Source organism: Purpureocillium lilacinum (genome assembly GCF_023168085.1).
Source record: "Purpureocillium lilacinum CBS 284.36 DNA, scaffold_2, whole genome shotgun sequence".
NCBI lineage: Eukaryota > Fungi > Ascomycota > Sordariomycetes > Hypocreales > Ophiocordycipitaceae > Purpureocillium > Purpureocillium lilacinum.
Genome location: NW_027072112.1, coordinates 1829350 through 1856492, shown reverse-complemented (window position 1 = coordinate 1856492; position 27143 = coordinate 1829350). Strand labels below are relative to the sequence as shown.

Here is a 27143-nt window from a genome sequence, read left to right as displayed (position 1 = left end):
TTTGTCGCCTGATCCTTGCCCACATGGAGTGATCCAGCTTCTAGGGGTATCGTCCATTTGCGCCGACCGTTTCCGAACCCATTACCCATTACCCGTCGCCGATTGCCCATTGCCAAGCAAGCCGAATTCATCATCGAGCCTCGCAGGGCGAAAAACACAACACCCTCGCAGGGTAAGCCCAAGTCTCCTCGGGAGAGACCGCAAAATCATTCCAATGACCGGCGCAAAGCCATAACAGAGAAGCCTCTGTCCGATTAAAAGGCGATGGCGTCGTCCTCGTCGTCGTCGTCGCCGTCCCACTCCTCCGACTCCTGCTCGTCTTCGTCGAGGAAGTCGTCCATGCCGTACTGCTGCTCTCCGACTTTCTGGTTGTCGACCAGGATGTTGACTGTGTTGCACATGCCCTGCACGGTCAACTTGGGCTGGTCGACATCCGGAGCTTCGGGCGCATCATCTGACTCGGATGCAGACGACTCCACCTCGTCTTCGTCTGTATCGGGTTCTCGATACAAGGGCCGGCCCCCATTGTGTTGTCGGAGAGACTTGCTCGACCTGGCTCCGGCCGAGTCCGAATCGCGGTCGTGAGCGGCAATTCTGCCACTGCGCCGCGAAGGGGGTGCAGACACCCCCAGTGGCTTCTTGGCATGCCTGGGGCTGCTCTTGGTGGGCCACGGTTCCTCTGTAGGCGTCGAGCGCAAGGTCGTGAAATTACGGGGGGGCGTGAAGGGTCGGAGGAAGACCATATCCATCTTGTCGCGCCACTCCTGCCGCATCGTCGCGCGGGCTTGCCAGGGTATGTTGAGCATCGCCTTAATTCCCAGGTGCCGTAGATCGGGTAGATTGCCGGCGCTGTTTATGAGTGACTGAAAGAACACTTCAGCTGCCTCCACAGACCAGTCTCGAATGTGTTCAATGTTGATGACACGAAGAGTCGACGGCCAAGTGGGAATCTGATCAGGCAGCAGGGCTTGCTCGTACATGGGATCGGCGTCATTGACACTATCATGATGACGGTAGTAGGAAAGATTCATGTGCAGCTCGCGCAGGCCGGGGCACGTTTCGGCCAAATCAGTCAAGAAGGCTAGATCCAAGGACTGGTTATGCAGGAGGCTCAGGGTGCGCAGGCTCCCGCCGTGGGTACGCAGAAACCTGGTGAGGTCTTCGGACTTGATTTCCCAGCAGTTTATGAGCTCCAGGTGGCCCAGTTTCTGAGGCAATAGTGGAAGCAAGCGATCATTCATCACCGTTGAGGATTCAAAAACCAGGTGGTTGAGGTTGCCAAGCTGCGAAATGGCCTTGGCAAGAACGTCAATCACTACTCCATCTTCGTGGAGCGCACGCAGCTCTCCCTCTTCGTCGGCTGGCGCTTGGTGAAGATTGCTCAACGAGGGAACCTGAAAGTTCGTGAGGGCCAGCTTGGTGAGCTTGGAGAAAGGCGCCGTCTGGTGAATGCCGATGATGCTCTCTAGGGTAGGCACATGGCCGCCAATAAGGCGGCCGCTCCACTCCCAGCTCTTCAAGACGGTTGGGAACGGCTTGTCAATGGAGCCGTCTGGAAGGGGAATAGACGGTTCGAGAGCTTTGAATATGTCTGAAGCGTAGCTCCATCGCACGTATTTATCCAGCTGCCTGTAGGGTGGCTGGTCGAGGGGCGTGTAGACGATCAGCTCCTTCAAGCGTGGCAGCGACTGGATCAGATACTTCAACGCGTGAAGTGGCACCATGTGGATGTCGATGAGCAGGGTCTCAATTTTGGCCCTGTAATTGTACAAGGTCTGGGTGGCCGGTCGAGATAGCAGCGAGGCCAGGCGCTTTGCCTTCAGAGAGTTTCTGATGATTGGGCGGCGATAGAGAGCCGTGAGCGCCGGTTCCGCGAAGGCACGACACGTCGTGGCAGCGTGTACGAGCCAGCCCGTCGCCATGTCGTCTGACGATGATGCGGTCATCCTAGCCGCGTAGTGAAACACGTCCGACCAACACTCAAACGAAATCCGCGGGTCTCTCCAGTCAGGGATGAAGGCCGTGGGCGTCTCGTCTTCTGGTGCTGCCAGCTTGCGTTTCTTGACAGGGGTCGATGGGGCGCTTCTTCGTTTCCTGACTCGATCCCTCTGGCGCTTCGGTGTATCGGCCGCTGGCTGCGGGTAAGAGTTGCTGCTCATGGTGCTGTGACCGTTCTCAGCTACACCTCTGCGGGACGAACGAGCTCGCCCTGAGGCGTTGCCGCCTTGGCGTGGGGAAGTCTCGAGATCTGCGACATCGGACTCGTCGGACTCGGATACGGCGGATGATTGAGAGTCGGCATCTCCCTCCGAGTCAGTCGATTCGCGGTAGAGAGGCCGCTTCGAGGATCGTGGCGAGGCTCGAGAGGACCGGCCAGGGTTGCGTCTGCCCGAGGCTGCCCTCGCAGCAGACGTTGGCCTGCCCGCGTTGCGAGTAACCGCCATGGCTTGTGCTTGCAGTCTGCGATGCAACTTCCGGCACGCTGTTTTGGCAAGAAATGCCCTGGATCGAGGCGTGTCGAGGATGGGCAGTGCCCGGTGTTGGCGAGGCTGCGCGGCTGGGTCACATAGGATCCGCCTGCCTCTTGGCGCTAGGTACGTGGACGCAGGCCGTCTGGCCGAGACGTGGGTGACGTATTTCGGATGTCGGTTAGCCCGGCTGCGCAGGCAGGGCGATGAAGGTCCTCTGCAGCGGGCGGCGAGAGATGAAGGTCGAGTGCGAGGTTCGCAGCTTTATATGTGGGTGGGGTGTGTGTAGGTCGGCGCTGTTAGGTAGGCGTCATAGTGCTTGGACGTTGTGGTAGCCTTGCAGTCGGTAGCGCCAGCTGGGGCAGGCAGCGACGGCTGGCGGTGCGGTGCAGTGCAGGCCCGTGCAGGGGTCGTGAATGTTAGTGTTGGTGCGAGGTAACCCCGGCGGATGCACGCGTGGGGACATGCATGGGGACGGCATGCACTTAACGGGGCGTGTGCATCGACCGGGGTGATCTGGCGCCGGGCCGCCCCCACCGGGACGATGCTGCCGCTGGAAGACTGCAACAGAGCAGATGTACGATAACATCCATGAGAGCACTACCGTCTTGAAAGAGCAAACCGGAGCCTTTTTAATGAGTGTCTATGAAAATATGTGATGAACATTGAGTCTTGGATCGACGCGGGTGAGCTTCTGCCGGCAAGGAGCCATGCATAATTCGCGCGTCGCGCGCCAGGCGAGGTATTGGAAACATGAGCTGTAAGAGAAGCCCTTCAAAGTTCTGGGGAGAGTGATCAAAGTTGGCGGAAAGGCATCAAGGCAACAATGGCCACGGGATCCTGCTGGTGAAAAGGCGCCGAACTTTTTGCGGCAGTGCCGTCCCTCGCGTGAGCTGGCGTGATGCGCCTGAGCAACAACTGAGGTCTGTCTATTCCAGAGCAGACGAACTCCGATGCCATGCCAGGCCGGTACTAATTCTGGGGGCCCGAGACCAAGCGCAGTCGGAAGAAAGAGTGAGCAGGGGGCCGGGGAGTAAGCTCAAAGGCTGCTTTGCCCGGTGGGCTGTAACGGATTGGATGTAATGACGGGATTGATGGAAAGGGAATGAGCCTGACGAGCTGCCATGATGAGCGGTCGAGACCCCCTCGCCCGGGCTCTCTGTCGAGGTGCCCGCCTAGGTAGGTAGGTTGGTTCCTCCTCTGGTGCCGTACTAGGGGACGGGCTCCCCTGCCTGCCCGCCTCCAGGCTGCCTAATAACGTTACTTAGTACCTTACCCAACCTACCTTATCCATGGATACTGTGGTACCGTCGCTGGTGCTGTAGCGGTGGCTGCCCGGCCTGCCCTGCGCCTGTAGGCGGGCTCTGACCCGCCCGTAAATAATCCATCACGGGCGCCCGCCCCAGCTGTTCCTCCCCCCCGCGCTAGGCAACTTCGGGGGTCGCGATGGCCCCGAAAACGAGGCTCCCCTGTTGTCCTCACCTCACACCTCACACCTCATCACGCGTCGCCCTCTCACGTCGACACTGTGCCCGTGCCCCTTCACCCGTTGCGCTGCACGCACGCACGCACGCAAAGCCTCGACGCCCGGTCTGCCATTGATCGCGGCTGCCTGCATAGCATCTCGCGGCACCACTGGATACCCGCTCACTCACCGTGCCTTGTCTGGGACCCGCCCGTCAACCGCGTTCGCGCAGATACTCGGCTGCACCGCTCGTCCGTTTGCCCTCGCCGCCTCGCTGTCGTCGCCGGGCCCGCGTCGACAATGAGACACGCCCTTCCATCCTCTTGAGCAGGCAGGCACCGGCACACAGTTCCGTATCCGCCGCGGCAGATAGCGCGCCCCCCGTCTGCTGCGCGCTACCGCTACAAACAAGGTTTCTCCATACGCCGTCCCATGCCGCCCTTCAATCCGCCATGACGGTTCACAGTCCCTATCAGCGGACGGCCCCTTTCCTACAACGTAACTGGGTCAAGGTCCACAAGCCCCTTCACGAATCCTCCGTCATGGGCAACATCATGTCGTCGCCGACGCACAAGGGGCCTCAACTTGCGTCCGCAGACGGACGCCGCCCAGCCAAGCGTCCCCGTGTCTCATCGCCCGACTCATTCGACGCTGGAAATCTCATCGCAGCACCCCGCACAACGGACTCTGGCTCGGTCCTGCGCGTCGAGGTTCTCAAGATCCTGCACAAGGACTCGAAAAAGGTCCGCTCTGCCCAGGGGGCTGTGATACCCCGTGACGTCCTCACCACGAAGGCCGCCTGCAGGATCACCATCCGCGACTTGAGCTCTGCCGTCCCGCGAGTCCTCCACTGCCAAAGCCAGCTTTGCGATCTCACCACGTACAAGAACCCCGTGGGTCCCCATCGCGTCGCCCGGGTCGACCTGCCCCGTCCTTTCTACGTCCCTAAGGAAAGCATTCTTATCAGCAGGCCCGACGACGGGAGGTACGACCTCTCCGACAAGTACGAACTCCTAGTCGAACTCGAGTCCGCCAACGGTGGCGTCCGCTGGCCTCCTCTAAATCCGCAGCTTGACTTCGGCATTCTCACCGACTCGTTCGACTCGAGCCAGTCCTGCATTTTGTCGAGCCACTTTGATAGCATCGTTGGCCGACTCAGGCAGTCTCTGAACTTGTCGCCTGGGCATCCTTCGGACCGGCTTGCTGTGCCCACTAACTACATCATGGACATCGACCTTCGATGGGGAAGCGGGCTGAGATCTCTGAAGCAGGTCGAAAAGGACTCGAAACCATGTATCACGGCCATTGACCCTGACGCAGACCCGTACGGTGACATCAACTTCGAGCAGCCCGCAGATGACGTCGTCAATGGGATCAATGGGGTCAATGGGATCAATGGGATCAATGGCCATTCAAACGGAGACGCATCCCACGACAATGACGACGACGTCGGCGGCGACCAGACCCCTTCGCGGTCGCTGAGAACCCGCGAAAAGTCCAAGAACTACAACTTGAAACTTCTTAGCGACCAGGCCCAGGGCAGGGAACGCAGAAGGCGGGCGCGAAGTGCTAGCCACACGGCCCATGAAGGACGTGTTCAGTATCTGCTGCCATCAGATCAGCCGGTCTGCCTGGACTTCTACCGATGCGTTAAATGTGGCGCTTATCACGAGTCGACGTCGCAGCTGCAGCTCCACTTGAAATTGGTCCATCCTGCATACGAGTTCGTCCTCGAAACAACGAGTCAGGGGCCGCAGTTTCGTGTGTCTGCTCTGCGAGCGATGCCAACGACACCAAGCAGGGCGGCTGCCCGCCAGCCCAGGGTATTCAACATCCCGTCCTTCTCCATGGGCGACCTGCCCTCGGTCTCGGCGCAGGCCGCTCAAAATGAAGAGTTGTTTAGGTCCCCCTCAGTCAAAGCACAAGCGAACAGGCTTGCATCTGATTCGCCGGCTCCGAAACTTTCAAAGCTTCCCGGACGCCGGGTTGCCAAGTCAAAGAACAAGAAAGTCCTGGTCCCCAACATTCCACAGCCCCTATTTCACCCCATTAGCAAGGCAAAGCTGCAGCCCGGACAGGAGGTGCCCGAGACGGTGCCGGATGATACATGGCTCATACAAAAGCACCAGGAGAGCATAGGTGAGTTCACCGACGTGGATGCGACGGAGAAGGAGTATATCTGGGAGTGGGACGGGTTCATTTTGCGCAAGAGCATCACCTCAGCCGCGTATTTTCCACGTGCTTTTCTCGATTTCGTCGAAGAGAAGGCAGCGTGGCTCGTGGCCGAGAACCACCGTATGATCGAGTTCGGGAAGCATTGCAGTGTGCTGCTTGCCCGCGACTTGCTGGGCGACGACACCATGAAACTGGCATTTGAACACATCAATGCTGCCAGATCGGAGAGTGCGACAGGTTTAAATGGGCCGTCGAATTCGTCAGACAGCTCGCACGGAGGAGATAGCGCCTCGCGACAGTCTCCGCGGTCGACGCAAATTCGCAAAAGTAGCAGCGGCTGCAACGTCTGCCAATTGCCGGTGCTGGGACCGACGCTGTTACTATGTTCTAACAAGGTAGGATCCCTTCGTCTTTCTCCTGCGAACTTTGCTGACCCTTTATCCCGGTATAGTCCTGTGCGCGGCGATTATATCACTCGACCTGCATCAAGGAAACCGCGAAAGTCCCCGTCACGCAACGTGACTGGCGCTGCAACTCATGTTGCGAGGCGCAAATTCCGAGCTAGGAGCCCGATCTTTTGCGGACGCGGCGAACGTCCCGGCGGGCGGAGCCTGCGCTGAGGGAGAAACGCATGACACGTAAACGCACGGCGGCCGCCAAAACGCGACTTAGGAACGAAGCATGAGACACATTGGGGTTTTGCAGAGGGGGCTGGGTTTTGCTTTGGTAGGGGATGGAACTCTTTGGGCATTGGCGGTGAATGGCGTCTGGTGGGCCGGGCGGATGTGTTGGAAGAGCGAGCAGGTCATCACTTCATATGGTTTTAAGCAGCTCGGAGGCCAGGCAAGCATCGACGTCCCAGGCAGGGCGCAATTCATTGTTCAAGCCTGCCCGTAGCTGGCGGCGCGCCCGGTATCGTGCTTCGGTTGTAATACAGGAGACTCACTGTGGTGTGCGTAGCATGGGGGTTTGCACAGCACGGCTCGATCAGAAGGCATCTTCACTCTTCGGGGGCCTGGGTGAATCTGCCATTTATAGTTCTTCGGTTCAGTGTCTTGACCGCAGTCAATCCCCTATCCATGAGCCTCGCGCATTCCCATCCTATGCATAACATTTACTCTACACTCATAAAGGCCCCAAACCCCAGACGCCAAATGCGAAAACATATCCGGAAGTCCGGAGAGAAGCGCGACATCATACCGGCCGAAGCACCAACGCCCAACCTTTCCTTTCGTTGGATATTTGCTTTTCCGCGTGCCCGGCGCTGCACATTCCGCTCGGCAAGCGCCGCTCTCAGTGGCGACCGCGCGCCTCCCTGCGGCGGTCGCTGCGCTCCCTCTCCGTCTTCTGCCGCTTGCGGCTCTCCTCGGCAATCATGTCCGCCAGGTCCTCGTCGTGCTGCCAGTTGGCGCCCACGCCCTGCTGCCTGCTGCCCTCCTCGAACTTTTGCCGGAGGGCGTTCTTGTCGAGCCCGTCGTGCTGGCCGAGCGAGTCGACGTCGAGGGCCACGTCCACATCGCCGGGTTTCTTGCGCTTTCGCGAGTCGTCCTCGGCGCCGAGGACGGGCATATTGGCGTGCTGGGCGGAGCTCAGGTCGTACTGGTGGCCGACGCCGAAGAGGCCCCCGGCGCCTTGGGTCTTTTGCTCCTTCAGGACCGTGTATGCGGCGCGCCCGGATGGCGTCTCGGTTCCATACCCGGCGCGCTCCTTCCGCAGATCAAAGTCTCCGGCCATGGATGTCTCGGTGCCTTGGTTAGGCAGAACGGTGCTAGCGTATCCGCCAGGTGTCTCCAGGCCGCCAATGTCTTCCTCTCCACCCACATCCTCCTCCTGCTCATCCTCGCCCTCCTCCTCCTCCTCGTCTGACTCTTCTTCCTCTTCAGACTCTTCCTCGCGTGGCTGCAGCTCGCCCCACAGCGTCCGCTCGACGGGCTCGAGGATGGGCTGGTCGGGTTGTCCCTGCTGGACAGGCGCAGGCTGTTGGGTATTCAGGCCAAGAACGTCACCACCGAAAAGCGGGCGATTCAGCTCGTCGACAGGGGGCTTGCCCCATCCACCCGGGTGGTAGCCCCAGGTTCCTCCGGGAGGGGGCGGCATGTTCAGGCCAGGAATCTTCAAGGTGGGGTATGAGGGAGGGGGTCCGACGCGCTGCTGGTTGATGAGCCAAGGCGGAGGAGCGCCGGGCGGCATCCCCAGGGCCTCTTTGGTCGCCTCGCCGAGGTCACCGGGCCGAAAGTGCTGATAGTCTACTTCGGCTTCCTTGCCCTCGTAATAAACCTCTCCGTAGCGCGTCAGCTCCGGCTTGGTCTGGAAGCGGAAGAACGCATCGTAAAGCTTCTGGTAATCAATGTCCAGCCTTCCCATCTTGGGCTGAACGCGGGCGCGCTGCTTTTGCTTGAGGCTCTGCTCTGCCTCCTTCTCGAGTACGGCGTCTCGCATCTCCGAGATGCCGGTTTCGGCGATGAAAGCGGGCAGTCTGAAAGCCGACTTCTCGATACCGCGCTTGGAGGAGAGGTATTCTCGCTTCAACGACCAATGTGTCGGCACGGGCACGATGTTTCGCTGGGCTTTGATCTGCACGAGCAGCCGGGGGTCGAGAGACGACACATCGTGCCACTCAACTACCTCGGGGTGGCTGACCATGCTCTTGAGTTCGGCGACGGAGAGTGTTCGGAGCTGCTTGCGCTTCTTTTTGGAGAGTCTTGTCCTGCCCGTGTTTTCCTCGTCTTCGTCGGGGATATCGTCGTCGTCGTCGAAAAAGACATCGCCTTGGTTGCCGGCATTGGCTTCCTTGGCAATGCTGTCACCATCGACGGAAGCACCGAACTTGGAGAAGATGTCTCTGTAGGCAGCCAGGGCTTCGTCGTCACCCAAGGCGTCCTCGAGGTCCGGCTTCTCTACGGTGATTGCGACCTCGGCCGCATCCGCACCCGCTTGGCCATCGGCGTCGTCGGGCTTGTCAGACTTGACTGCATGTTCGTCCGAGGCCGGGGGGGCTTCATTCTGCGGCTGGTCCGACTCCTGGAGGATGTCAGGATGGTTGCTTGGGGAGAAAAATAGGCGAATGGCGCCTTGAAGGAGTAGGTTTATCGCAAGAGGGCGCTTTACCTGTGCCTTTGACTTCTTCTGCTCCTTCTTCTTGGCCCTCCGCATCTGGTTCTTGGTCATTTTTGGGGCCGCCATGGCGAGTTTGCGTTTGGCGACTGGGCGCCGCTACCGTGCCTAGAAACGGCGGCCGGGTTCGAGGCTTGGGTGACGAGCTGGAAAACGGCGTAGAGGCCGACGAGAGCGACGATGTATTGCTTCGGGTCTCTTCCCATCACGCGACGGGAGGAGGTTGCGATGATGAGGGAGGGCAGAATGCCGAGGCAACGGACGCCGTGGGGTATTTTGGCTGGCCGTGAGGGCGGCAGAGCAGCTGGTGGTGCAGCTGGGTGCTGGTGATGGAGGAGTTGAAGGTGAGAGGTGAGGTTCAACTTGCAGCCTCGTCGCGTGTCTGGGCCGGCCTTGCTGGGCGAAAATAAAAAGTGGAGGAGGCGCCTCAGGCGTGGCGGTGGCCTGCGCCGCACGAAATGCGACGGGCAAGCTGACCGGGAGGTGCCCATGTGGCTCAGTTGCAGACCCGGGGGCCATCTGGCGGCCGTCGGCGAAATGCCGGCTAAGGTACCTAGCAGCACCAGGTGGCGGGCCCCGATGCTGTGCCAGCCCGACTGGCGCTGTTCCACTGGGGTTGCGCAGGCGCACACTGGAGTGCAGCGAGAGCTGGTACTGTAATTCAGCAGCTTATCATTGGAGATTGCGAGGTACCCGCCATCCAAAGCCGCCAACCCGCAAGCAGCCTCAGGTGCCCGCCGGCAGCCCACATCAGGCCGTGGACGTGCTAGCCAGCCCTGGAGAGCCCCTGCTCCCGCTGAGGTTTGCGCAGGTGCCTACCCCCCCACCAGTCAACCAAGGCACATGGGCGCAGGGGAGCGGGTACTGGCACCTGTTGGCGGGCCGTAGACGGCACCTGGGCGCAGCCAAGTTGGCCACAAGAGCCCCGGGCCACCTGCACCTACCTACCCCTGCGCTGTCATCATCAATGCAAGAGCCCAGCACACCTCGCCAAATCCACTGGGGCCAGACGGCACTTTAGCACCCATCTGACCCACCGGCTGCTTGCGCAACCACACGTTCTCTTTTACTCGACACAAACGCCTGGCGGAGACGGTCATCCTCCTTCATGTCTCTCTCCCGCATGTTTGGTTCCGCGATCCTCCTCATGGACTCGCCATCGCATGCACGCCTTGTCGCCGCACCCGCCAACTCCTATCCGTCCTCGAACCGTCTGCCGCTCTCCACGACCGCGTCGCCGCGCTCATAATTCGCAACAAGCCGTCGCCGCAACGATTGACTATCCCCCCTCCGCCGCATCCCGCCCAGCCCACCGGCATCCACCTTGTCACTCGTTTACTTTATTTTTTGTTCTTTTTGGATGAACAAGGCGCCCGCGCTCGAATAATCCCACCCATGCCAAGCTTCGATACCGCCGTCTCATCCCCGTCCTGACGTGCATTGACGCATCCCTCGACCCACGCACACTCCGCGTCGGTTCACCTTCCTGCGCTCGGCGCCGACGACGTCAGCCATGGAGAAGTTCCCAGATCACGTCGACGCGCCATACATGGCCAATGGCGTCGCACGCAGTCCGAGCCGCGAAAAGTCATCGCCCGCCGCATATCCTCAGCCCAACGGCGGCGCCACACTCTCGGATCGCTGGCAGCCCTCCGCTAGGAGAGAGAATGGCCACACCCACGCCTGGCCGTCGAGCTCCGGCCGCGGACACGGCCGCCAGAAGAGCCTGAGCGATGCCTTTCGCACCATACGCGCCAGAAATGGCAGCATGAGCCAGAATGCCCACGAGATTGCCGACGCCCTGCGGGCACCCGTCTCCCCAAAGCTCGTCGTATGTTCAGCCTCGCTCTCCTGCCCTCCTCGTCCATCAATCGTGCCTGGCTGACACCTCCTTTCCCCCAGATACTTTGCCTGTCGTGGTACGCGTCGTCGGCCTTGACCAACACCTCCTCGAAATCGATCCTCATCGCCTTCGACAAGCCAGCGACCCTGACCATAGTTCAGTTCGCTTTCGTCTCCTCCTCCTGCATGTTCCTGGCCTGGCTAGCCACGATATTCCCCGATCTGCGCAACAAGATCGCCGTCCTGAGGCATCCCATTCGCAAGCCGAGTAAGGAGGTCATCCTCAATACGCTTCCACTGGCTGCCTTCCAGATTGGTGGCCATTTACTCAGCTCGACCGCCACGGCCAAGATACCCGTGTCTCTGGTACATACCATCAAGGGCCTATCCCCCTTGTTCACCGTCCTGGCATACAGGATATTCTACGACATACGATACCCCCAGGCGACCTACCTCTCTCTTATCCCCCTGACTGTCGGCGTCATGCTCGCCTGTTCGGGAAAGCACAGCTACGAGGGCCAACTGACGGGCGTCCTGCAGGCGCTGCTGGCAACGCTCATCTTCGTCACGCAAAACATCGTCTCCAAAAAGATCTTCAACGAGGCGGCAAAGGCCGAGGCCGAGGCCCCCGGCGTGCGATCCAAGAAGCTGGACAAGCTGAACCTACTATGCTACTCCTCCGGCATGGCCTTTCTCGTGACCTTGCCTATTTGGTTTTGGTCCGAAGGCATCGGCCTGCTGGGCGACTTCCTCAGTGACGGTGCCGTGGACCTGAGCAACAATCCCCTGGCCATGGACCACGGCCGGTTGACCCTCGAGTTCATTTTCAACGGCGTCTTCCACTTCAGCCAGAACATGCTGGCTTTCATCCTCCTGTCCATGGTGTCGCCCGTCACCTACTCGGTCGCCAGCCTGATCAAGCGCGTCTTTGTCATCGTCATGGCGATCCTCTGGTTCAGGAGTCCCACGACGCCCGTACAGGCAGTGGGCATTGCGTTGACCTTCCTGGGCCTCTACCTCTACGACCGGACGAGTGAGAGCAACAAGGCCGACCGCAAGGCGCGCCTCATGACGCAGTCCCGCACGGGCACGCCATTGCTTCCCCTCAGTGAGGATGTCTCGGGCGCCAGCAGCCCCAAGGGCGGCTCCAGTGCGCATCCGTACACCGAGGGATTCCTCGGGGCCGTCACGGCCAACGAGGATTCCAAGAAGGCCGATGACAACTTTGGGCGCGGTCGTTCTGGCCGTGTCAACGCTGGCTGGGCCCAGCGGTAGTCGACATTCTGCCATGGGTCGAAGGAGAAGGACCGAGTTGTCGTTGAGCCCTTGTTACGTTTACCTTTCTTATTTTCACCTTTCCGGCTTGATTGGCGGAGACAGTACTGTCCGCCGGCACCGCTCACACATCTTTTTGAGGTCACAAAAGCACGCAAGCATCTAGATCTGGGGGACAGTCTACCTATGGCATCGAGACGGGCTTCTGGCGTTGTCTGCGGGGAACGAGGGTTTTCTTTTTTTGGCCTTCCCCGGTGTACATGTACATGGAATGACATCTATCTGCGCATGCCTTGCATGAATGTGGTACGTTTTGTTTAGATATACTTTGGACGGGGATGTGCATGGTAGGACGTGCGCGTGCGCCTTCGTCCCTGAATCGGATGGCCTTTATGAAAAGCGTGTTGAACACGGGCGTGTTTGAAACAAGCAGGCTAGGTATCTCAAAATGCTCTTCCTCTCTCGATGTGACGCCCGTGTCTTGCGTGGCTGCTACTATTACTCCATGAGCCACTCTTCTACCTCGACGCCGATGCTCCTCCCTATACCCCTGATGGCGTCCCACCCGACGTTGATCCTCCACTTGCCCGCCCGGTCCATGGTGTCGCCCGCGCCGACCCTCACCAGCAGCCGCAGGCTGGCCAGCGTGGCGATGGCCATACCCACGTCGCCGTCGACGACGGAGCCCACGGAGCTGCCGCCCTCGGGAATCCACTCGCCCCTCACGGCCTCGAAGATGGCCAGCATGCGCTCGAGGACAAAGGCGTGCGCGCCGAGAAGCTTACGCGCGATCTTGCGGTGCTTGGCGCGGCGGGGCGTCGACGACCCGCCGCCGCCGCCTGTGGAGGCCAAGGCGAAGCCCCCGCCGCGTCGACGCTTGCGTCCGTGGTGGTACGTCGAGAAGACGGTTAGGTCGTGGCGGGCGGCGTTGTGGGAGGCTAGGTATGCGCAGAGGAGGAGGATGCGGGCGGCGATGGGGAGGAGGGCTGTAAGCTGCGCGGCGGCGGCCGGTGCGGCGGCCGGTGTATGAGGTGTCGTCGTCATCGCCGTTGTTGTAGATTTGGATACGCCGTTGACGGCAACAGTGGACGTATGGTCAGGGGCATCCGCCGGGGCGGCGCTCTTCCGGCTCGCGGCAGGCCGCACCGAGACAATGCTCGGGTTCAGGAGTGACTCGTCCTGGAAGTGAACCCTCGCGGCGACGAGCAGCTTCGAGAACTCTTTCACCGTATACGTGCTGGCGACGACGGGGGCAGTGAAGCGCGGCCACAGGGCGCGGCAGCCGTGGCGAAAGGCGGGCAGGGTGCGGGCGGCGGAGCGCACAAAGGCGTCGTGGACGGCGGCGCAGAAGCGCGTCCACAGGTCGGCCGTCTCGCGCTGCGTCGTGCCGGGGATGGGCGGCGGCGGGGCGAGCGCCAGGATGCGCACGAACTCGGGCTTGGTGTACGGCGGGAAGTGCAGATGCGGCGACGAGGGCGTGCGGAGGAAACCGGCGGGTGGTGCGGTGACGATGAAGACGCATGTCAGGCAGGGTATCTTGATGGTCGGGCGCGGTGGTCAGCGGGTTCCTTCTCATATTCCTCTTCTCGTCCATGCCAACGGGGTTGTCGGCCAGAGAGCGAGAGTGGAGAGGCAAGAGACTCACAATCTCCGACAGGCGAGCCAGCGCAGGGAGCAGCGTCGGCGGCGCGTCCCTCTGTCGGTCGATGGCATCCAGCACCAGGACGAACCTCCAGCGCGGATCCCGCGTCGGGTCTCTGAGCATCGCCCCCAGCGCCACGGTCAGCTGCGATAGCGTCTCGCAGCGCCTGCGCTGCTGGTTCCATCTGCGGCGCTCGTCGTCGTCCCGCGCGTCCCGCCGCAGCGCGTCGGCCACGGCCCCGACGATGCGCTCGAAGAGATGCCGGCCGGTGATGCACTGCGCGGCGTTGACGATGGCGTATCGCAGGCTGGCCCCGCCGTCGCTGTTGTTGACGACATTGTTGCTGCCGCCGCCTTCGGCTTTGCCGTCTGCGTTGCCATTGACGGGTCGTGACGCGGCCAGGTGTGATAGGAGCTGTGATGTGACGGCGGATTTGCCCGTGGCTTCGGTTCCGTGGAGGACGAGGTTGCGACACGGCGCGGCGTCAGGCTATGAGAGATACAAAAAAACATGCGTTAGTTTTCGAAATCACCACATATTGGGGCACCTGAAGCACCGCAATCATTGTGGCCTAGCCGGTACGTACGTGGAGGAGCGTTGCGAGGGAGCGAATCTGGTGATCCCGGCCGGGGAAACGCTGGACCAGAGAGGCGAGGAGCTCCTCATCTGGAAGGCGGAAGATGGGTGCCATGGCGTTGTGGCCTCAGACAACCATGCCTGGCAGAAACTGATAGACTCGGACAGTCGGGAAGCTAAGTGTCGGCGGCGAGGCTGTTGCTGCGAATTCCGGCGAGGCTTGGTGCTGCGTCGTGGTGGGTGGTTTTTGGGTGGCTTAATTGAAACGCGTCTCGCAGCGCGTCCCGGCGACGTCAGTTAGTGGACCGCCCATTACGGCAAGCCATAGGGAAGAATGTATTAAAACCTAAATGTTAATTAGGGCATACCCTATCCGAGCATAATTACGCTATTATAAGTATATAAGCGCCTTATTAAGCGTAATTAAGCTAATAATGCAATTAGGTCTATATATTTTCTTATAAATATATAATTACCTATAAGGGCTAGGCCCCCTATATTTAGAAAATACTAAAATAGAATATATATATATAAGCTAGTTCTTATTATTTTCCCTCTTTCTTTAGTATTTATTATTACCTTTAGCCCGACTATATTTACGCCCTTTCCTCTACTTCTATATAACTTTATTTCTTTATAAATTAATACTTTCCCTCTCTATCTATATTTATACGTTCTTATATATATTTATATTATATTACTTAATAAAGAGGTTTCCTTTCTACCTTAAATTAAAGGTATAATACTTTTAAATACTATAAACTTATTTAATAAAGATAAATTAGCTATAGTTAATATTATATACCTCTAGATAAAGGCAATTAAGTATTATTTAAGTAAGGCTTAAATAGTCTTATAGAATAAAGATAAATATAATAAAGTATATCTCTATCTTTATATTTATAAATATATATTAATATTTATATACTTTAGCTTTATTATTTAGTTATATATAGCCTTAAAATAAAAAGTTTTTAGCTAACTCTATTTATTATTAATATTAAGCGCTTATAATTAATTAATACTTTAATTAAGTTTATATATAAAATAAGAATAAAAAGTCTAGATATATATAATAGCTATTATAAGAAAAATAATATATTTAATAGCTATATTATCCTTATAGCTATAAATCTTAGCTATTTTAATTATTATTATAGTAATAATTTAAATTCTTACTTACTTTTATTTAATATATTTTAATCTATTTTATAAAGATATATATAAGTTAATATATTATTATATAGCGATATTTATAAAGTTTAAGTTATTAAATAAGTATAAATCTCTTAATATTCTTATATTTAAGTATATTTAATTCGTTATAAATATAGTTTTAAACTATAATACTCTTATAAATATATTTATAAGTATAAACGCTTATATATATATAGAGGTTAGCTAGGCTTTATTAAAGGTATTTAAAGTAGCGGTTTTAAAGGAAGATAAGGAAGAATAAGTATATTAAGTAATATATAAGGGTTTTTTTCCTTATATACTTATATATAAGGTTTTTTTTCCTCTTTTATATAATATTTAAGTATTTTTTTTAATATAGTTTTATATATTTACTTTTTAGACGTAAATAAGCGTTTTATATATATTATATATTTAATATCTTCTATATAATTATATAATAAATTATACCTCTTTAATTAAATATAAATATAATATATATAATTAATATAAATAAGATTAATTATAGAGTTATATATATACTTTAAATTAAGTTTTAATTATATAATTTTATATTAATTTAAATATATCTATATATAATTTAATACTTTAATTATAGATTAATCTCGATTATATCTATAATAAGCTTAAAGCTTAAATATATAATAGATAGAGTTATAATAAAATAATTTAATTACTTTTAATATTATATTTAATTATAATATCTTAAAGTATTCTTTCCCGATTCGTCTAGAAGTATAGCTTAATAATATAACTAAGAATAGAAATTACGCTAGCGATATAAGAATATATTTACTTATTCTTTTTCGATAAGGTCCTCTTAAATAAAAATATATAAGTTTACTTATAATAAGAAAGTATCTTTATTAATTTAAGTTAGATTAAATATATATAACTCGATATAAAGCTATATCGATACTAATCTAAGTTTTAATATATTAATATAATTAAGTAAGTAAGATTATATTTAATATATAACCTTAAGATATAAAGTAATATTAAAGATATCAAATAAATATATCTATATACTTATATATATTAATAACGCTATATTATTAGCTATTATAATCTCTATAATATATATTATATAATTACCCTTAAGAATATCTCTAAATATTAAAATAAAGCTAAGCTAAGGTAATAAGACTTTTATATACTTAAGCTTAATTAAGTATAATTAATTAATATATATAATAAGCTAAAGTAATAAGGATTTAAGATTTATATAAATATTAATATATATTTACGTTATATTACTTAGTTTTATTACGGTTTCTTAATAAGTATAAACTAAAATATTATTATATAATATATCTATCTCTTTTAATATTAATTAAAGATATTATAAATATTTTAGTTAAATTATAATAATAAAATAATATTAATCTTTAATATTTATTTTTATTTATTTTAAGATTAAGTAATTATAGAGAATAATACTATATAATTAATTATATTTTAGGATTATTAATATTTTAGTCGAAGTATTTATAATATTTATATTAAAAGTTAATAGTAATAGCTTATAAATATATAAATAAATAAATAATATATAAATTAAATATTTTAATAGTTATTTCTATAAATTATCTTAATATATTATAGATATACTTTACTTAATTAATATAAAATAGCTATTTTAATAATATAATCCTTATTAATTAAATTATAATCTTATATTTATATATAGATTATATCTAAGATAACTATAAGTAATTTATTTAGCTTTAAAATAGCTATTATATCTATAATTATAGTTAATATAAATATAATATCTTTAAGTAGCTAAATATATTATATTATAACTATTAAAATAATAATATATAAAGTTATATTTAAGATATCCTAGCTAAATAATTCTATTTCTTACTTTAAGTATTTAAAGAAACTTAATTAAGTCTTAATAAGTATTTACTATAAGAGATAATAAAGGTATATAAGTATTTAATTTATAAAAGAGTTAAGTAATAACTTATATAATTAATTAACCTAGACTTTCCTTAATTATATAAGTATTAATCTTTATAGACTATATTATATTAATATATCTAAGAAAAGGTATATCTTATAGTAAGTCTTTTAGAAAAGTTAATATAAAAGAGAGAATAGCTTAAATAATATCTTTTAGGGGTAAATAATTATATTTAAAAATAGATTAATCTTAAATAATAACTTTATTCTTTTTTATCTTATTATAAATAATTATAATATATAAACCCTTAATATTTATTAGCTCGTTTATAAACTTAATAGTTAAGTCTATAAAGATCTTTTTTATTATTTTATTATTAATATTTAATATTAATAAAATTAATATTACTTAAATTATTAAGGATTTACTCTTATAGGTAATTAGCTTACTTTTTTCTTCTTAATACTATATATTTAATAACTTATATTTTTATTTTACTTTATATTTAAGCTTTATCTTTATTAACTTTAATATTAAATTAACTTATTTTTACTTTATTAATATCTTATTTATTTTAATTTATTCTTTCTTAATTTTCTATAAACGAGACTATATAAATAAGTTATAATTACTTTTATTTAAAATACTCTCTTTATTATCTTTATTAATATTAAATAAATAAATTAAGTAAAGTATAAGCTTATTATTAATAATATAGAGGTTTATAATATATAAGAAATCGTTAAATAATATTAATTAATATATATACTTTATAAATTAGGTTATATTTAATAGCTTATTTTATTTAATATTTAAATATAACTTTTAATCGATTTAAAAGTATTTAAAGTTATCTTTTATTATATTAATAAGATTATAAATTATATTAATATATAATATAAATCATTATATTAAATTAAGTATATATATTAATATAATATAGGTATTTAAAGTAAGTCCTTTAATAATCTTTTTAGTTAAGAATATACTTATTTATATAGTTTTATACTTAACTAAAAAGAATTATATTATAATAATTAAAGGTATCTTTTACTTTTTAGCTTAAGTATTAATAATACTTATTTAATAAGTAAAAATCGAGGCTATAAATATATAAAAGAGAGTTATATTAAAAGATAAAGGTAATATAATTATTACTTAAGATAATATAGTATTATTTATTAATATAATTAATAATTAAATTAAGACTTTATCTTTAATCTTTATTTTAATAAAGATTATATTATTATTTCTTTCTTTAATAATATTTATAGCTAGCCTAAAAAGCTTATTATAATATAAATATATTTTTTAATCTATAAACTTAATATAGATAGTAATATAAGAGAAGTTATTAATTTAATATAATAAAGGAGATATAATTTAAAATAATAAAGAAAAGCCTTAATTAATATTATAAAGAAGAAAACGAATTATATATATTAAAAGAATATATATATATAATATATAATATATAATATATAATTAATTATATAATAAATTAATTATATAATTTTATTACTTTTTATATCTATCTTTTACTTTAACGATAGAATATAAATTTAATTACTCTTTATTACTTTAAAGAAAAACTTTATATAATTAATTAATATTCTTTCTTATTTATAGCTAATTAAATAAATAATTTCGCTATAATATAATAAGCTTATATATTAAATAAATATAATTAAAACTATATAAAAAAATAAATATTAATATATTTATAATAAATATATATAATTTATATAAGCTCTAGATATAAAAGTAAGAAATATATAATATTTATTAAAGATACCTATATTATATTAATAATATAAATATAGCTTATCTTTCTTATTCCTATAGATAAAGATAATTATAGCTTTAATATTTTAGATATATATTAAATCTAGCTATTATTTATCTTTCTTAGATAATTTTAAATAAAATCTTAATTAAATAAGATATCTTAGCTCTATACTTAAGCGTATTAATAAGATCCTTTATATATATATAATATCTACCTTTATAAGATATTAAGCTATAAGTTTAGTAATATCTATCGGCTAGCTTATAAAAGGTAAGATAATTAAGAGGAGAATATTATCAATAATAATTAATATCTTAAGTTTTTATAAGTTTAAGTTTAGTCTAAGCTATATAGAGCTATTTAGGGTTAAATGCCCCTATATTACAATAATTAAATATAACCCTTAATGAAAATTCGATAGCTACGGGAGGGTATCCCTAGTAGGGATTAAGATCGACATTTAGGTTTTGACACATTCTTCCCTATGGCTTGCCGTACCCATCGGGGAAAACCCGGCCGAGAGCCGACACTAGGGCAGGCACTTCTGCTCCTAGTCACGCCCACTGAATTGAGTGAGTGCATTTGAAGTGGTCGCCAACTGCATAATATAAATTAATCTTCTTTCCATTGCAATGCTTTGATTCATTCGACTCTTTCATAATTCGTGCCATCCTCGACTGCCGTTATCCTTGCATCGAAGAGGCTGTACTAAACCCAAACGCCCAGCAATGCGCCTCGCTCTCAAAACACAACATTGTCAACCAAGACGGCGGGCGACGAAACTCCAAACACCTCGTCCCACCACCAGCGCCATTCCCGTATCCGCTCATGCAAGTCTTGCAGCACGCCTTCAGCGTCGAAAGCCGGAACCGGCACGCCCTTCACTGACGCGCCGCCGTGATTGTTAGCCTGGGTAGTCATCCGATTCTCTCGGCTGCCCCAGCCAGTTGCCACGTCCTTGACAATCAGATCCGTAAACATCTTGACGTCCGAGTCAAACCGCACTTCTCGGGCGCCGCTGGCCGTGTTCGCGCCAAACAGCCTACCTGCTGTTGTCACTGTCTCTCCCGCTCGAACGAGATTACTCGTCACGTCGTCGGCTGTGGTCATGATTTGGTGGAGGAGCTCGAAACAGTTGCACAGTCTGGTCCAAGCTTGTGAGGAGGGGCTAGACGCGGCGATGACACGGATCTGTGGCCACAGCAAGTTGAGAACCGCCACAATCTGCCGCAAAACATGCAATTGCGTGGCTGACAAAACGGCGGCATCAGTGACCCAGTCGTCTATGCCCTCGATCGCGGCGTGCGCCAGACTGACGACGTGCGGGAGGTCGGCCTCGGTCAATTCGTAGGCAACGACCTTTTTGGCCAAGAGGATACGCAGCGCTTCTCCATAAATGTCCAGTAGCGGGTGTGCGGAAGTGTGTCTGAACGCAGCTCGAACGCAGGAGGGCAGCATCTTGCCCAGAACAAAGCCGACGATGCCCTGGTTCGCCATGCCTTTCCTCAGCATAGTCACGTCCTCTCGTAGCCTGTCGTTGCTGATTGCAAACTTGACGTTGCTGAGCAGGAGGTGGAAGAGCTGCTGACTGCTTCTCGTATCGCCTTCTCTGATCCGCACGCCATATGAGATCAATCCCGCAACCTGCAGCTGGGGGTCGTCGGTGGAGGGCGAGTATTCGTTCGAGATCTGGTAGAAGAAGTTGTCCACCGGCCGGATCTCGGACCCGTGAGATTTGATGAGCGAGACGATGCTCCGAATGAAGGCCACGTAGCCTTGATGGCTCGACACGTCATTCGACACTGCCTTGAGGTCCATCTTGATTTGCTCCATCACCCGCTGCAGAGTTACAGAATGCTCCGCCAACAAGATGGTTCTGAGCGACGGCCCAGCGTCGCGAATCGACCTTCTCATCTGCGAGATGGCAAACTCAAACAAGTCTCGGTTCGTCACGTAGTCAGGCTTTGGGCCCAGAGCCACCACCGCGTCTGGCACGAAGTCTTTTCCGCTCTTGTGAAGCTGCTTGGCAAGCTCGTTCTCATACTTGAGGTAGTCTCGCGGCTTCACCAGCGACAGCGCCCACAGTTCCGGTAAGCTACACTCCGAGGTGGTCCAGGATTCCAGACCAGACTCCAGCAGAACAGACACGAAATGGGTCATGTGCCGCCGTAGATGCAGGTCCAATTGATGAGGTGGTGCGACAAACAAGCCGTATGTGCCTGGTTTGAACATGTCTGAAAGTTCGAAGCTGCCGCACTTGATGTATCGTGCGCTCAAACGTGCAGAGAGCGAAACCACGCTCTCTATGCATTTGTCCTTGCTTCCACTTGTAAGGACGTTGGGCTTCTTTTCGTTTCGTGAGGACATCACGCAGCGAGCCATGGAAAAGAATCCTCGAAGTAGGACGCGCTCGACCGTTTCCAAAGCGTCGTCAGCCAAAGCCGAGTTCAAAATTTGGCTTTCGCTTTGCTGGCTTTCCTCTTCTTCCTTGAAGTCGTCCACCCTGCGGAGGAATGAGCCCAACGTGGTGACGGCAGCCTGCAATGTTCCCCAGTCGAGGTCTGGTGGAGCGGCTGCGAACTGTTGGTAGATAGTCTGAAGTTGGTAGGTGTTCAGTGAAAAGGTGGCTCCTTCAAGATCTGTAGCGGCCGTCAGGACATCCAGAGAAGCGGCAACAGAAGAGTAAAGCACGTCTCCTATCGCCGCCTTGTTTCGAGCAATGGTGTCGTTTATGCGATCTTCGCTGATCGGCTGCCGGCCATCCTTGGCCAGGGCAAGAACTTGCTGTTGAATTTCAGGGGCCACTGAACTGAACTGCCGGAGAACCTGCTGGAAGAACGAGTTCCGCCACTGATTGAACGGTCTGAACGTTGTGCCTGCCTCTCCAGAGGCAACGATGAATCGCGCGAGTTGCGACCAACAGCGGATATTGATCAGGCAGGCCTCCTTATGGGAGTTCTCCGGGGAAACAAGGCGCTCGATGAGGCTGACGGCCGGACGCAGGTCGGGGGGAGCTGCCCAGAACAAAGTGGCAAGGAGATCGTGGTGGTTTCTCAGGGCCGCGAGATCGCGGGCGTGCACATTTTGCTCCTTGAGATGTTGGCGGTTGTGATTTGGCGTCGTCCTCACGACCAGATTGCGTATGTCCTTCTTAGCATCGACCTCCCTCAGCTTTCGGATGCTCAGCCCGACCATCTTCAGGAATATGTGAAAGCATCGGTCGCCAGGCTCAACGTCTAGTACTGGACGACCCGCGAGTTCCTCTAAAAACCGGGGAGATTCGTATGCCTCTTCATTGCGCAAATGTGCAAGATCCTGGGAGCCAAAGAAGTCGAAGATGACCCCAACCACGGCTGCGGATCGCCGCCACCCCCATTGTTGGATGAGGCAGTGGCATCGCCCGACAAGTGCCCTGCAGTAGTCGTTGAAGCTGGGAGACTGCCGCGTGTTGTCTTGGTATAAACGAAACACGCGTTTCAACAAAGCCTGGGGGATGCCCCATCCGTCACTGTTCACATCGTGACGTCTGCCCGAGACCACGACCCCAGAGTCACCAAATTCGACAAGCGGAAGAAGGTTGAACATGAAATCCCACGATCGCTCAAAGTTCTCCGCATCTGCGCTGGCGGCGACTGACGGTGGAATAATGATGTCCTGGGCCACTTCCCAGAACGATGCCCTAGGAATATGAGCGGCCTCCAGGACCTTCATCAGGACCACCCATGACTGAATGACGAAGGCATCATCCCGCAATCCGCGTTCCCGGACCCGTATTGATTGCAACTCATCATAGGCCTTCCTGATCGGTGCGGCGCCTGTGCCGCGAAGAATCGACATTGAAGTTTTGGACATTCTCTTCAGGAGATCTTCGGCTTGAAACTGCTCCACTGACAGCATCGGCTCGTCTCCGCATATACGCAAAACAACGAGTGCCATCAGAAGCATACGGTCAGATACTCGCATTGCGATGCTCTGTCTCGCTTCTGGCGCTTGAGTACGATCATCGACAAGAGAGTCGACCCGGCTGTTGAAAGAGGCGAGACACTCAATCGCGCGAGCGGCGAAAGCTTTCATATCGTTGTCTCGTGTAAAGCTCAGAGATTCCTTCAAATATCGCAACACAAACATGGAGGCGTTGATGGCGGTCGAAGAAGAGTCCATGTTACCTGCGTCAGCACCCTCGATTTGTTCAGCAACAAAATCGAACACGATGCCAAGCTCTGAGGAGACTTGGGCATCCCAGGCCCCCCAGTTCAAGGACCTGCTCCCCAGGTTGAAGGAGACGGGCGGGCGGGCATCCGCTGCCTTGGCAGAGACGTCGCCTCTGATATAGGACGCGAGGATTCCGCCACCAATGAGGCTGGTCTCGTGAAAATAGACTCTGGGGTCGAGCGGAAACACCTCGAAGTGTTGCGTGTAGGTCGTGCCGTAAGGGCCCAGACCGAGCAGCTTGGAATGGCCGTGATCAGGCCGTACAGGTCTGGGCTCAGGCACATATTCGACTGGCAGAGGCTCCTTGGCGCGCTGGAACTCAGGTGCCTCGATATCGACACGTCGTGGCTTGATGAGCTTCCGCCTAGGCGCATTCGCGGGACGAGGTTCGAGAGGTGTCGTCGATCTGGCGTGTGTAGACTCCACGCTGTCAGATAGGTCGGGAGAGCTGGCTATTTCTGCCGCGATGTCGGCTAAAGACGCCTGAAGCGGCATCCCCAAGTCGGCATTGCGGTACAGGCGGTCAAAGACGCGCTTTCGAGCATGAAAGGCGCCTCGCCGAGACTGATCGCTCTCGTCCATCTCAAGCTGGGCTGGACGAGTAGGGGCCGCATAGCGAGGAACGACACCACCTGCTGCGGGTGGCTTATCAGACCGAGGTTTTCCGGGTGGTTTCTCCGGCCTGTATGTGACAGAACCGCCGTCACTAATTTGCTTGACAAACTTGCGCGTGGTAGACGTTGCTTGACTCGTCCACGCTTTCTGCTTCCGCCGTCCATTACCCGAGGTGTCTTGCAACGGTTGCCGAGGCTGTTTGGGACTCCTGATGGCAGCTGTAACCGATTGGCGTGGACGTATAGAGCCTTCCCGCCATTCATGCAGTATTGACGCTGCATCAATTTGGTCCTGCCGAGTGGCGAGCTGAATAGTCTTTCGCCTTGGGCTGCTTCTCCCTTGTCCGGGCTGTCGCCTAGCAGCACGCGCAGCAATGTTGAGGAAACAAGGCGCATTTGGCTCGAGGACGTCCAGAATACTGAGTCGAGGAGGAGTTGGTCTGGGAGCTGAGCGCGGGGCCTGACCTCCACCCGCTCTTTTCTTCGATTTCCGATTCTTGCGCTTGGGATTGTCTGGCTTTGATGACGCTGGGGCTCGGTACACATGGCTCGTGATCTTTTCTTGTCGCTGCCCTTTGGAATGCCTGGGAATCGGGGTATGGCCAGAGGCCTTGATGCGTTTGGGGTCGCGTTTCAATGACTCTGGGAGTTTGAGTTGGCGTTTGCGTACAGTCCATCCTGGCAGCATGGCATCAATGCGGTCGTCTTCTACCACGGATCCATCATCGTCATCTGACATAACGTCTTGAGCCGGAACAGGCGTCGCGTCCGGTACCAGGCTCAGCCTGGCCTGCACGGGAGACCAGTCACTCGCAGACACAGGGGCCGCAGCTCTCTCGCTATCGCTCTCTTCCGAGTCATCAAAAAATAAGTTCGCCGCAGTCGAGCCCGGCAACGCCGGTCTCGATTGCGCGACTCCTCGCCGGATCTCGCGGCTAGGAGATTGGCGATGTTTGTTCCTCCTGATGTCCGCCTGAAGCTTGTCACGACCGGACTGTTGATCCAATCGCAGCCAAGACGCTGGAAGGACACCACGGATGCGCCGTCCAATGGTGTTGACGACTTCTTCGTCGCTTTCTGAACTGCTCTCCGAACTTGATGCTGCATGAGCATTGTGACGGTGCTTTGATGAGAGCCTGTGTCCATTGTCGTTGTCGGATGAGATATCAATGATTGCTCCAAGCGAGGGTGGTTGCTCGTCTGCACGAGGAGTCTGGGGCTGACGGTCCTGCATCGTCTTGCCAGGACGGGTGCCCGGTTTTGGTTGCGCATTGTGCGAAGTCGAAGCGAGCGGATCGGGAGAAGTACGGCCCTCGCGGGACGCTGCATTCGCTTCCGCCGGATCACTGTCGAGGACATTTATCCTTCGACGCTTGCGCACTGTAGAGGGGGGTGGTGACGATTGGCGCTTGGCGGACTTCGTCGGGACCAACCGAGGTATCGGTTTGAACAAGTCATCCAACGCCGGCAAATCCTGATCGAGAACGCTTGTATCGTCCGTATCACCGGGGGAGCTTGCTCGGCTGCTGTCCTTGCCGCGGTTGTTTGCGGGAGACGTCTTAGGGGGCGATGACGAGGGGAACTCGAAGGGATCCGCCGCCCCCAGGGAGCTGGATGGCTCGTTGAAGTGGACCTGTGATTCTCCAGCCACATCCGTCGTTTCCTGACTCTCTTCCTCGAAGTCGTTGTCCTGCTCCATAGCCTCGCGGTGCCGACGGGCGGATTCAATTGCCACGCGGACAGGTCTCACGCCGTGCTTCTTGAAGAGATTGCTGTACTGCACGTTCTCCAGCAGGTACGGATGCTCCTGGATGGGCTTGCGTGGCCGCAGGGACCGTTCGTAGCGAACGGCCACTTGTCTCGCCTCCTGGTCGTCGTCAACGAATTCTTGGCGGCGGTTCTGGCTTTGATAGATGGGGATCTCGATTCGCGTCCGTAGTGGGCCAGGCGACGCATCTAGGTACTGCAACGGCTGTGTCTCTTCGGCGTTTTGGTTCGGCTCGGGCACGGCCGGAGGCTCGTCATCGCCCCAACCGAGGAGGAGCTCGTCGACTGGGGGCAGATCATGTTCGCTGGGTACGGAGGAGAGTGGCGACGAGTAGGGAAGCTGGTCGAAGGGCGGTGTAGCTGTTGCGGCACCTAAAGGTAAGGCTGGGAGCTGCGTTTGAACTTCACTCTGCTGCTCGCCTTGCGAGTCGGGGACGTCCCAAATGTCCTTGTCCTCCTGCGGCGCGATTTCCGCAGTATTCGCGAGTGCCGTCGGCAAGGCTGGTGCCTCGGCTTCTTGGCTACCGAAGCCATCCTCCTCCTCGGAGTCTGGAACCTCCCCCAGCTCTTTCCAGTTGGCCATGGTCCCCGTTCGTCATCGTCTCATGATTCAAGGCTGGCTGAGGGGCTGTAGCGCTGCATGTAGGTCGTTGGCGTCTACTTCGTATGGTTGCCGATAACGATGTCGTGTGGAAAATTCAGGCCGCGTGGAGTGCTGGTGCTAGCGGTCCAGAGGACTCGCTTCGAGGCTGGTCGTTTTGGTGGGCGAGGTGTCTTGCACTTTAACGCGCCGGAGTCTGCGTGAGACGCGTTCTAAGCTGCTGTGGTGCCTCTGGGTGGCGCCGGCGTTGGCGCGTGGGGAGCGTGGTGGGGCACGACGGGACACTTTGACTCGACCCGATGCGGCATAGAAACTCGCCTGCGTCAACCTCACTCCATCTCGAGCCCGTCCGCCGAGCCGCCTCCCATGTCCACTCGATCCTAGTCGCAAAACACATCGGTCATCTGATCTCGCGGCCATGAGCGGATTTCAAAAGGCGTTGCCCATTGGGCTCGCCGTCTTCTGCGGCGTCATCGGCGGTGAGCTTGTCCCTG

General features: G+C 51.3%; 6 protein-coding genes across 6 annotated transcripts; 2 read left to right on the top strand and 4 right to left on the bottom strand.

Moving 5' to 3' along the window:
- Positions 1 to 254: 254 nt before the first annotated feature.
- PLICBS_002349 (uncharacterized protein) lies at positions 255 to 2444 on the bottom strand (the record flags this gene model as incomplete). Its single annotated transcript, XM_018322000.2, has 1 exon — positions 255 to 2444. The coding sequence occupies one exon, from the start codon at positions 2442 to 2444 to the stop codon at positions 255 to 257; it is 2190 nt and encodes a 729-aa protein (XP_018179480.2).
- A 1941-nt stretch (positions 2445 to 4385) lies between these two features.
- On the top strand, positions 4386 to 6439 carry PLICBS_002348 (uncharacterized protein; the record flags this gene model as incomplete). The annotated part of the gene is made up of 2 exons (XM_065600003.1): positions 4386 to 6336; positions 6408 to 6439. The coding sequence occupies 2 exons, from the start codon at positions 4386 to 4388 to the stop codon at positions 6437 to 6439; spliced, it is 1983 nt and encodes a 660-aa protein (XP_065456075.1).
- Positions 6440 to 7401: 962 nt separating this feature from the next.
- PLICBS_002347 (uncharacterized protein) lies at positions 7402 to 9291 on the bottom strand (the record flags this gene model as incomplete). The annotated part of the gene is made up of 2 exons (XM_018321998.2): positions 7402 to 9129; positions 9217 to 9291. 2 exons carry the CDS (start codon positions 9289 to 9291, stop codon positions 7402 to 7404), a joined length of 1803 nt encoding a protein of 600 aa, XP_018179478.2.
- Positions 9292 to 10735: 1444 nt separating this feature from the next.
- On the top strand, positions 10736 to 12339 carry PLICBS_002346 (suppressor of loss of ypt1; the record flags this gene model as incomplete). Its single annotated transcript, XM_018321997.2, has 2 exons — positions 10736 to 11053; positions 11125 to 12339. The coding sequence occupies 2 exons, from the start codon at positions 10736 to 10738 to the stop codon at positions 12337 to 12339; spliced, it is 1533 nt and encodes a 510-aa protein (XP_018179477.2).
- Positions 12340 to 12837: 498 nt separating this feature from the next.
- PLICBS_002345 (uncharacterized protein) lies at positions 12838 to 14672 on the bottom strand (the record flags this gene model as incomplete). Its single annotated transcript, XM_018321996.2, has 3 exons — positions 12838 to 13875; positions 13985 to 14470; positions 14568 to 14672. The coding sequence occupies 3 exons, from the start codon at positions 14670 to 14672 to the stop codon at positions 12838 to 12840; spliced, it is 1629 nt and encodes a 542-aa protein (XP_018179476.2).
- A 5524-nt stretch (positions 14673 to 20196) lies between these two features.
- On the bottom strand, positions 20197 to 26631 carry PLICBS_002344 (uncharacterized protein; the record flags this gene model as incomplete). Its single annotated transcript, XM_018321995.2, has 1 exon — positions 20197 to 26631. One exon carries the CDS (start codon positions 26629 to 26631, stop codon positions 20197 to 20199), a length of 6435 nt encoding a protein of 2144 aa, XP_018179475.2.
- Positions 26632 to 27143: the final 512 nt, after the last annotated feature.